Source organism: Rhinolophus hipposideros, assembly GCF_964194185.1.
Source record: "Rhinolophus hipposideros genome assembly, chromosome: 5".
Lineage (NCBI taxonomy): Eukaryota > Metazoa > Chordata > Mammalia > Chiroptera > Rhinolophidae > Rhinolophus > Rhinolophus hipposideros.
The window spans coordinates 77,936,906-77,948,029 of NC_138051.1; the positions used below are offsets into that span (position 1 = coordinate 77,936,906).

The following is an 11,124-nucleotide window of genomic DNA, read 5'->3' on the forward strand; positions in this document are numbered from 1 at the left end:
AGGAAATAGAAGGTTTGTATGGATATTCATTATCACTTTTAGAAATGCTAGAACCTCAAATAACTTCCATCCTAACATGGCACCCAACATAATGTCACAGTACATGAGATACCCATCCCTAACAAAGAGTGGGTTTATAAACTATGGAGCACTCTTCCATTAAGCTAACTAACTGCAGGGATCATAAATCAGGGAACAAAATACAGATTTTGTAATCTGAACAGAAAACCAGGGCCTTCTCTTTCTGACTTTAACTATCTTTACCCCTAAAATGACTTGTATGTGCCTCAATCCTTGTGAGTTTCACGTTTCTGCTGAAAGTAAACACAATTGTAGGTCTGTGGTTTTCCAGGGTAAACATAGCAGAAGCAGATTCTACATATCACAACTCTTCTTGCATACACAGAAACCATCGGCAACCTGCTTTTCTCACTTTCCTCTTAGCTAGCTGTTGTTCCTCTAACCTTGTATACACACCTACACCCCAGTTCAACCACACTTGGTCCACTTTTACCTATGCTTGAGATCATCCTACCTGCACTTTTGATTCCTTACATGCACTGACCTCAAAGACCCAATTGTTCCCCCAAGCTGGGTTTCTTTTTCTGACCCTGTAACGGACACATACTGTCTTCCCACTGAGATGGCTCAGGAGCATGCAGGACTGCTGCTCAGTGTCCTCATCCTTCTTGTTAAACATCTGATGGAGGATCTTCTTGATCACAGGGTAAGTGGCAGCACCTTCCAGAGCCAAGCACTGAGCTGCAGCCCAGCTGTTTACTCTGTCACCTGCCACAGAGGGGTGAAAAAAGGAGTCCTAGATGGCGACCTGATCTCCCCGCAGAGAGAACAGCCTTCATTCGGGTTGGTACCCAAGGCTGGTACCTGCTGGTTAACTCACTTCCCTGTGCTCTTCTCAGTCTAGAAATCAAATCCCATATTTAAACCTTATTTAAATGGATTATATCAAGGTTTAAAATATAGACTGAAAATCTTAATTTGAAAAGTTAATCCTAAAAAGTTCTTACTCCTGTTAGCTAACAGCAGTAAGGCACTTCTGAGTAAGGCCAGCAGTAAGGCCTTGCTGAGAGATACAGTTGTTCTTCCCCCTAGACATGGGAAAGTCTGGAGTGGATGGAAGCTTTCGTAAGACAGACGGAACAAGTTGAGTGTGCAGAAGGCCCTACCAATCAGCCAGTTGCCCTGATCTATCTCCACCCCCTCACCCTTCCACTCCCCCAGCCCCCAGACGAGGAATAGGCACATCTCTTAGTATTCTAGTTAGGCACCTCCGGTTTATCACTTGAAAGAACTTTGTGCTTGTATTCAAGAATGCATGTGGACAACGCCTGTAAATTAATGTGCAAAAATAGAAACATGATATGTTCAAGTGGTGAGTTTTTAATTTTCGGGAAGTATTCTTTGATATTGTTACATCATCTTTTCATTGAAAAGAAAATATACTTGCGTGGAAGGGCATGATTTCTAGGTAAATGGAACCATCTATGAAATGCTTAGGGAAAATGCCCATATCTAGAACTCAATAGACCACTAGATGGCAGTGTATCTATTTTGTAAAAGTACCTAGTAGGAAAAGTAATTTTTGAATGTTCTAACATAAACACAAACCCAGTACGGTAGACATTAGAGCATGATAGTGAAGAGGAAAGGATTAGGAAAAGCTGATGGTAAGATGTCCTCTCTTTACCCCATATCCCCAGGTCAGAAGTAATGGAGCTACTCACCCTTCAAAAGGACAGTCTGCATGATGTCCCGGGCAAGGGGATTATGTGACTGTAGAGCATATTGGCATAGCGCAGCTGCCACCTGCACATTGACATTCTTGTCACAAAGAGCAGCCTCCAGGGCGGGCTGTAGGACCTCTGGCAAGTCCTGGATCGGCGGGGCTTCCACAGTATCCTCGTCTGTGATCAAAAGAGCACTAGGGATGAGGGTGCTAGTAGCCTGCTTTTCTCGGAAACACAGCTTCCTTCCCATAGCCGCATGGTGCCGGCCTCGGTGTCAGTTGCAGGTTCTTACCGCTACTTCATTAGAGTTTAGCTGAGCCCTTACAATGGGCAGGATTTTATGGCTCACTTCTGTGCTGGATATGCTAGTTCCCAGGCTTTATCATCTGGCCTCTAAGGAGCTATACTCAAGCCAAAGAAGAATGTTTCCAGTTAGGCTATGGTGACCTTCACCATTAGTTTTAGTGATGAAAACCTATTTACCCTATAGATTTTTGCATTTTTAATAATAGCAATTATATTTAGGTAGTGCTTTGCCATTTATATAGTGTTTTTTTTTTAAATTAATTTTATTGGGGTGACAATTGTTAGTAAATTTACATAGATTTCAGGTGTACAATTCTGTATTACATCGTCTTATATAGTGTTTTCTTATTCATCTCATTCAGTCTTCCAACCTTACTGCAGAGCTCACCTGAAATATGTGCATTTCGGGAGTCTTGGTTTAAACAGTCAGACTCAAGATTATCATAGGCCACACATAGCACCCATCTTCAGACGGACATGGCATGGGAGCAGTTTGCCAACAGGGCAGCGTCAGGCACTGCTTTGGGCAGAGTTCCTGAGGCCGCTTTGTAGCATTCCACGGAGCCTTCTGGGGACAGCTCAGGAGCATGGAATCCATTCTGGATACAAGTCTCATATTCCACAGGAGTTAGTATCTCTCATAACTCAGTAGATAAAATTCTAGGGTCCCCAAAGGGCAGGCCTGTTATAAGTCATGGAAACCCAAAGGATGGTGCCCCCTTGGATTTATATTTCATTTATAATTCTTACTAGTCAAAATGTAACTGATCAATCAGGGTTCATTCTTATCACAAGGAATACAGCCTATAAAGATAATTTCGGTCCTTATCAAGGTCATCAGGGCAAAAAGGAGGCATTTAACTAAAGCTCTAATTCTCAAGTAGAAAGGGAAGGGTTTTGTGAACCTTTTGTCCACAATTATCCTCATTTTATAGATAAGAAATTTGAAACTCAGAGTTCACTGACTTCCCTAGAAGTGGCAGAGCCGGGCCTGTGTCTAAGATTTGAGGATATCTAGTCTGTCCTTTTTACTCCGCTACTATGCCAACTGTTAAGAATGGGCTAGATGGAAATAGGTGTATTTCAGGGGAATGATAGAAGTCAATTGAGTAATTCAAGAAATAATGAGTAAGATCATTTGGGGGGACGGGGTAAGGTGTGGGGAGGAAATAAGACAAATCAAAATCTAGACACCCAGCGCATGTGAAAGATCACAGGAAAGATCTGGGGGAAGACAAAAGTGTGGTTTGTAAGTATGTGGAAGATTTGGGAATAAGATTATAATATCTGTTGCTGCCTATTAAAGGTTTTCTCTGTGCCAGGCACTATAAATACATCATCCCCTTTAATACCCAAGGAAATAAGTGGTTACATTTTTTTTTAATGTATATTTGTGGACACATTTATAGCAGAGACACCAAACCAAGTCTGGGTTGGGGGACAGGGAAGACTCCTCAGAGGAGGTGACACCTTAACTGAAAATTGAAGGGCAAGTGTAGAAGTTAATCAGGTGAAGAGAGAGAGGAAGAGTTTTCCAGCAGAGGGAGAAGCAAATTTGAAAACTTGGAGGGAAAATGCCCATATCTAGAACTCAATAGACAGGAAATGAGTGAAATGAAACTTTAAATACCTGACAATTTTGTAGACTTAAAATTCGTCCCTGCCATTAAAGAGTTCCTTGCCTGCTAGGGATGGCAGAGAAGTAAACATAATTATGACAGAGTGACAAAAATTAGAACAGGAATAATATTGGGATGCTACCAGCCCCAGAGAAGGAAAAAGTGTCAGCCCGGGCGGCACATAAAAGGTGATATATGAGAGGTGATAAGCAATAAGTACCTAAGAGTCAGCTGGTTTTATGTCCTTCCAGTAGCATTTATAGTTTCCATTATCTGGGTTCTGTGTCTTGTTAAAACAGCTCCTCAGTAGATGACAATTCTATATTAGTACCTGTTTTCGCTAACTGAAGGAAATCTGAAGAGGATTTTCACTTGTATGAAAAACAGCCATTACCGTACAATGCAGGTCTTCTGTAAAAGCGAAGTGGCCTAACGGGAACTTTCAGAAAGTGGGGGATAATTCTTCACTTTACACCACTTTGGCTTACAAAAGGTTTCATAGGAACACTCTGCTTTCGGATAGTGGGGGAAACCTGTCCATAGTGTTCTTAAGCAGTCAGTCTGGCTCTCACCTGAGTCCCCCTGGCTGATGGCAATCCGGGGCCGTTCTAAAGCAGCTGTGGCACATGTGACAATGGCTTGGATCCGAATATCATCATGTATATCCGCCAAGTTCCGCAGCAGACCTTCTATTGTCTCATAGTGCCACTCGATGACTATGCCACCGGGAGGGAAATAAGAAGAGAACCACCTGGTTAGGGTTAGATATTGTGCTACAGGCAGGTGACAAGAAGTCCTATTCCCCCAGGACAATTCAAGCAAAAAAGCGAAACATTAGCTCAGAAGAATAAAGGGCCCCAGAGATAGGATCCTAATGGAAGTTATTTCTCTGATCATCCATGTACCCTCTTGGTCAGTTCCCAAACAAAACTATCCCCAATCCCATCCTATGTTCTATCTCTCTTTGCTTACATAACTTTTCATTGTTACCATCTGGAAAATAAAGGGCAATAAAACATAGTTGTTAAGGGCGCTTTTTTATCAGACATACCTGGTTTGGAATCACAGTTATTAGCTCTGTGACCTTGGATAAGTTACTTAATCTGTCTAAGCTTAATATTTTTCATTTGTAAAATGGGAATAATACTAGATCCTACCATATTGAGTGACTTGAGTATTAAATGAGTTAACTGGACAAAGTTTAGCAAAATAAGTGGCAAGGTAATAAGGGCTCAAATATTAATGATTGTGGTTATTAGGTTTCCTTGCCTTTGAGGGCTCTTCCATCTGGTTTTCAAGGTCTTCCTCATTTTATTACTAACTGCTCTCTTTGCAGGTATCAAGCTTTTATTTCAGTGCTCCCACCATCTGTTGTTCGCACCACCTAGTTGTTCCCTACTAGTAGCTTTTACTCAGTATCTCTTTTTCAATCCTTTTTGTTTATCTGACCCAGTTTGTACAAGATGGTTCGCCTCTTTTTCCTGCACTAACTAAACTCATTTCTCATGTTCTGGAAAGGCAGCAGCTCTTGAGTCCTCAACTCTTGTAGCCTCAGCATTCCTTACTAGGCTCTTATTCTGCTCCAGGCACTCCTATATCTTTGAAGGCAAAGTTGATATGTAATCCCAACTCCAAAAATGAATTTTGGAGAGGGGTTGTTGATACCAAGACAACTCCCGTTTCTTTTGGGCACTACATTTCCATTCCTCGGGCAGCATAGTTCATCCTTCCCTTCATGTATCATTTATTGAGCATAGAGTTTCAGAGGTCAGTAAGTTAGGGTCCCTGCCTTTAAAGAGTTCTCAATGTAGCGAGTTTACACAAATTACCAAAGTAAAACCTGCCCATGCAAAAAGCATCCAGATACATGCCAACTAGCATTGTGTGAGAGGCTCTTGTCTAGTCCATCCTTGATGAGGCAACCAGATGTTTGTTCCACAAGAGACAGATGGACTTTCCCTCAATTTGATTGAGAAACTAGTTGAAGGTCAGAACCTCCTCCCTCCCTGATATCTCTGGGCGCCTCCCCACCCACAGCCTTCACTCACTTAGACCCCAGGCAGTCTTCCATTCCTTCAGCATCCTCTGCAGGACCACCAGTTTCCAAGCCACATCTTCCTTCATCGCTTCTGCCTGTGTCTTCAGTTTCCTGCTCTTACTAGGCACGTCTTCCTCGCCCACCTGCAGCAGCAGATGCTTGGCCGGGGTGGGCAAGGCAGTCCAGCGCAGGGCTCCTTTCACAGGCCTGCAAGCTGTGCATTGAGACAGTAGGAGATATTCTCACCCCACTGCCCTAGGCCCTGTGTTTTCAGCTAGCATCACATTCCCGTTCCTGACTAAGAGCAAGGCAAAACAAAATTCTTGAGAGCAAATGTTCCTGTGATCATATAAGGAAATGAGTACAAGACCCATGGGGAGTTATGAAAAGTGCTGACTACAGACATGATAAAGCCGTGATGCTGGGGGAGAAACGCTGAGATACTTACAAATCTTTTTATACGTTTACTAAGTCTTTAGGAACATAAATATGTTTATATGTAACAGGGTTTGCTCATAAAATTCAACATTTGATGTATTACAATGTAAAGTAGAGTGCAATTGGCCATTAATTCCTAATGTACTGTTTTCTTTTTAATGTTTTTAATTTTGGAAGAGGAATGGTGCTACTAGCTGCTAAATTTTAAACATTTTAGCATTTTTGAGTTTTTCTTAATTATGACAAATAACAGTTGGAAATTTAAGAACAGAAGAAAATAGGGAAATATAGTTGTTATATAAAAATAGTTACAGTTGTTGTTTTCTAGACTTAATGTTCTCCCTGGTGTCACATTCAGAAAGCCTCTTGCTCAGAAGAGTAGTTGTGTAGAAAAGGAGAAGGCAAAACAGATTAAAAACAAAACCTTTCCAGATCACTAAATTTATCATTTGCTACATTGCTTCTGTGTTCCATGTTCTAATCTGTCACTGTCAGCTGTTTGTTTCTTCTAAGATCTCATTCTAACTCCAACACATTTAGATTTGCTCTGAATCAATTCTTTCCTTTGAAGAAGGATGGCAATAGTATTTCTTTCTTCTAATGTGAATGGAGTCTGTGTGACTCCAGGGCAGTTTAGCTCAGATGCCCACACAAAGCTTACCCTCCAAATGGTCCTCACTCAGCTTTGATCACACTGGTGGAACTCAGTCACCCTATTTGGGGTTCCTTCCTTTGCAGTGTAGGATGTGTAGAGTCAGAAGCTATAGAACCAGCTCTATATGGGTCAGCTCCGGGTGAATAGATACTTTGCCACATGACACGCCCCTACCTTTCTCAGCCAGCTTAAAATCTCTCCCAGGGAAGTAAGAAGTAGCTGAACTAACCCTACCCACCCTCCTCCATATCCCCCTGCTCAGGGAGTTAAAATGGATGTAATAAGAAAGTCTTGAATCTCTGATAGTTAACCTTTGTAGGAATAACCATGTACAATTGCCAACATTTATTTTATATCCAGTCCTTTGAGTTCTAGGAAAGGAGAAATATATCCACTAGCCACCTTCCGCATCAAAAGTCATCTAAGCACAGAAACAAACAGCCCTTTGATTTTCTGTGGGACAAAAGGTGCAGTACACTTGTTGGCAGAAACAAATGGCGCGTTTAGATTTGTACCATATAACCTATGCGTGGTATATAGGAACCGTAATGATATTCTGGGCACACTAGAGAGTTTTCTATCATGATTTCGGGGAAATTAAAGGCTATATAGTAATAAGTACACTTCATATCTTGAGAATTTTTATCATTTAAAAAAATTAATATCTAAGTTTTTCAATTCAATCAAAATGGAGAGGGAAAAAAGAAATCTACCCATATCTAACCCCAGGAATTTTTCTATTATTTCCAGGTTCATACCTAATATTTCCCAAGATCAGATGATGAATAAAATAGTTATAAGAAGGTGTGTCTATATATTGCTATTCTGACTTTACTTCCCCCAGATAAATTTCAAATACTATTTTTTTAAAAGTTTGATGTGAAAACTCCTACAGCATTAACTCGTTAAATGTACTGTGTTCTGGGGAAAAAGAAGGCCAGTATCCAGCACCCCTGGGGGAAAAGTGCCTGTGAAGCAAGTGAGACAGGTGGTGTAGCTTCTGTGAATGCAGTAGGATCCTCAGAGGATTTCTTTAAAATAATGGCTTTATTGAGCTAGAATTCATATACCGTAAAATTCATCCTTTTAAAGTACATACAGTTCAGTGATTTTTAGTATATTTGCAGAGTTGCACAACTATCACCATTATCTAATTTTAGAATATTTTCATCACCCCCAAAAGAAACCTCATACCTATTCCTCTCTCCTCCCAGCAACCACCGATCAACTTTCTGTCTCTGAATTTGCCTTTTCTCAGAAGAGAGGAAATGCGGAATAGAGTTGGCTTGTGGGGAAGGTAGTATACTAATAATAATGCCTTGAGTTTGTGAGGCACTTAATGGTTTATAAAACATATTCACAGAATGACCCCAGTAGCAATAAGTACCACAAAAGTGCCTTGCTGGAGGGATAATTAGTGTCTGAGTTTTAATGAAGCCACTGAAACTCCAGAAGATGACTTGGCAAGACTCAACCGAAAGCTTTGCTGGGGTGCTTTCTCTCCTGCCTTATAATGGTGGTCCTCAGCAATCAGGGCGCGTGTGGATACTGGGGAAGCTGCATCTAGCTGCCATCGCGCAAGACACGTTTTGGGCTGGTGGGAAAAGAATCGGTCACTACGGCTGCTCGTTTCTGCACCCCAGGGGGCCCATCTGAACAGTGATATTGCAAAAAAAGAGTCATGGGCAATGGAGACAGTGTCTTGGAGGATAGGCACATTTTGTTTCAGAAGCTCATTTCTTGACTATTTCCTTTCTCTCTACCTTGTCTGTCTTACAGAATGAAGAATGATGTACTCATGAAATAGAAATTTATAATAGAGGATAATCCTATAGCCTAAAGCAGGTACGGGTCTGAGAATGGAGTGGGAGGGCAGAGCCAGCCCAAGGGAAAAGGACAGCGTGCTAAATCAGGGGTTTCATATACTTCCCCTGGAAGCATTAACATGGCATCTGCCTTACTGGTCATTCCTGGCCCTAAACCATGTTATCACACCTAAATTTTCTCTGATTTCAACTGAACGGATGCTCCACAAGGCTTTTCCTGGTTACAGTTAGTTAGTATTTTATAATTTTATAAGATGATTTTTAGTCCCCGTAGATGCTGTTGGAGCCCCAGCCTATGAAACGGGCCTTAAAGAAATCGCCACACTTCCATTTTTACCCCCATTATCAGCTTCCTGCTTACATGCTACAGGAATTGGCTGGGAAGTCCACCTTTCTGGGGTTTCAGGGAAGACCTTTGATAGCTGCTTGTTGTACCGGTTGAGATTTTCCAGGAGAATTTGCTCTCTCTTTGCACCGATCCGGTGGATGACCTGGACTTCATCTGTGAACAGATAAGGAAACATTAAGTCCCCAGCACCGTGGGTTTTCACACCCAGTTTCATTTTACCCTACTCCAAGCCCCTAGGACTCATAACTACCATGCTTGGGGGCAGCTCTTGAAGGTGACTGTTGTTTGGAAATCTGAGCCGGTGGTCTCACAGAGGCCTGCAAGCCAAGGCAGAATCTGTCTAACTGATAGGCATTGTGCCCTATGAAAAGCTAGATACTAATAAAGGGCTTCCGAATTCATCTCTCATCATAGATTTCTTACTCCGAAATTTAGGAACAAGATGGGGGTAGGAAAGAATAAACAGCTTGGAACATGCAGGCCTAGATCATGTATTCTGGAAGCCCAGGCATCTAAAGGATATCGCTATATCCTTTAGATGTAAGGGGATAGCAGGGGAAGATAGTGGACTTTTATGGGACATTTGGCAAGAAGCATGATAGATGCTTTCTGGTCTACCCTTTATATGAAGTGCATTTTTGTTAATATTATTTTACAAATAATACAAATAATAATTTACAAATAATAATCATTATTTGTAATTATTTTACAAATAATTACAAATAATTATTGTACAAATAAATAAGGTACATAAGGCTCAGTGGGATTATGTAATTTGCTAAATGTTAGTAGGAAGGGGTTAAGCCAGAATTTAAACTCAGATGTGTCTGACTCCAAAGCCTGATTTTTTTTCCCCAGTATTGTGCCTCAGTGGGGGAAAATCTCAAAATGAGAGAAGGGAGAAAGGTGTACAGAGAAGAGGTAGGTTGTTCCTAATGCCAAATCTTGCTTTACAATCCCACCCTCCACTGCCTCCTTAGTAAAATGGAGGGATCGAGAAAGAGGGAAGAGGGAGAACAGTTTCCTTTGCACCAGATATCACCGCCCCCCCCCAAAAAAAAACCCCCAGCTCCTGTGGGAGTAACCAGGGAATGTTACCATGAACTCATGGGTCCTCCAGGGCCTCTCATCTACACCCACAACTTTCATCCCCCAGCTACCTTCCACCTCCCTGCTCCAGGTCCACCTCAGCCCCCTCTACAGGTCCCCAGTTCTATTACCAAAGTAAATCTCCTGTTCAAAGATGTTGTCTGTGGAGTAAGCAAACTTTCCAGCTCTGGGATTCACCTGTCGGAAGTAGCTTTGATTTGGGGGCCGGCAGCTGCTCCCATTTGCATCGATATCCTCAGTGGTCTTACTGTTGCCAGGCATAATTTTAAATCTCTGCACTTGTGGCACGTAATTGGGCAATCTTGACAGGGGTGAGAGAGGGAGAGAAGAGGGGAAAGGGAGATGGACCTCCCCCTTTCCATCAGATCCAAAACTCATTCCGTTTCCTCTTTAAGCTCAGCTCATACACACGAGCATTTAAAGAACACCTATGGTTAATTATTGGCCTTGCCCCCGAAGTGCCAGTTGAATGTGGAGCTGCCAAAAGGGCCTGTCTGCGGCCACCTTCCCTCTCCCCTAGTGGAGCTACTCCTTCTGCAGCGGCTGGACAGCATGATAGAGTGGCCATCCTCCCAGCATTACCCTTCTTTAACATTGGTGCCCGTAGGGGTTGCACGGACTTGGGGAAGGAAACCTGCCTCCTACATTACCTCACTTTATCTATTATGTGTTTGTTTCTTTAATGTCTGTCACCCAGTGGACAGACTGTAAGCTCCTTAAAGGATAGGTCCATGTCTGTCTCATTTACATTGCATTCCTAGTACTTTGCAGAGTACCTGGAAAATAGTGGGAATGCAAATTATATTTGTCCAATAAATGAATAAATAAATGGGTTTCCACTTACTTTTAGTTCACTTTTGGGAAGCAGAGATATTATCATAGCTCCAGTCTTCCCTCTAGCTATAAATGAGAAGGAAGCAATCTGAGAAATTCAGTAATCTTCTTCTCTCAGGTTGTTTACTTCTCTGTCCCTCTGCCAGTCAGTTTCTGAGTCTGTGACATGCTGGCTCCTATTCAAAGCAAGGTAGGACCAAA

At 42.0% G+C, this 11,124-nt stretch overlaps 1 protein-coding gene across 2 annotated transcripts in view; it reads right to left on the minus strand.

Annotated features, from left to right (window-relative positions):
- The window catches only part of HEATR4 (HEAT repeat containing 4), a 56,435-nt gene that overhangs the window by 17,640 nt on the left and 27,671 nt on the right, over nt 1-11,124 (minus strand). For both annotated transcript variants that reach the window (XM_081047711.1, XM_081047710.1), the window contains exons 4-9: nt 10,200-10,390; nt 8,992-9,132; nt 5,722-5,925; nt 4,246-4,389; nt 1,746-1,925; nt 629-789 (exon numbers count right to left, since the gene is read on the minus strand). In XM_081047711.1, the coding sequence (XP_080903837.1) occupies nt 629-789; nt 1,746-1,925; nt 4,246-4,389; nt 5,722-5,925; nt 8,992-9,132; nt 10,200-10,390 (1,021 nt within the window). The remainder of the gene's footprint in view (nt 1-628; nt 790-1,745; nt 1,926-4,245; nt 4,390-5,721; nt 5,926-8,991; nt 9,133-10,199; nt 10,391-11,124) is intronic.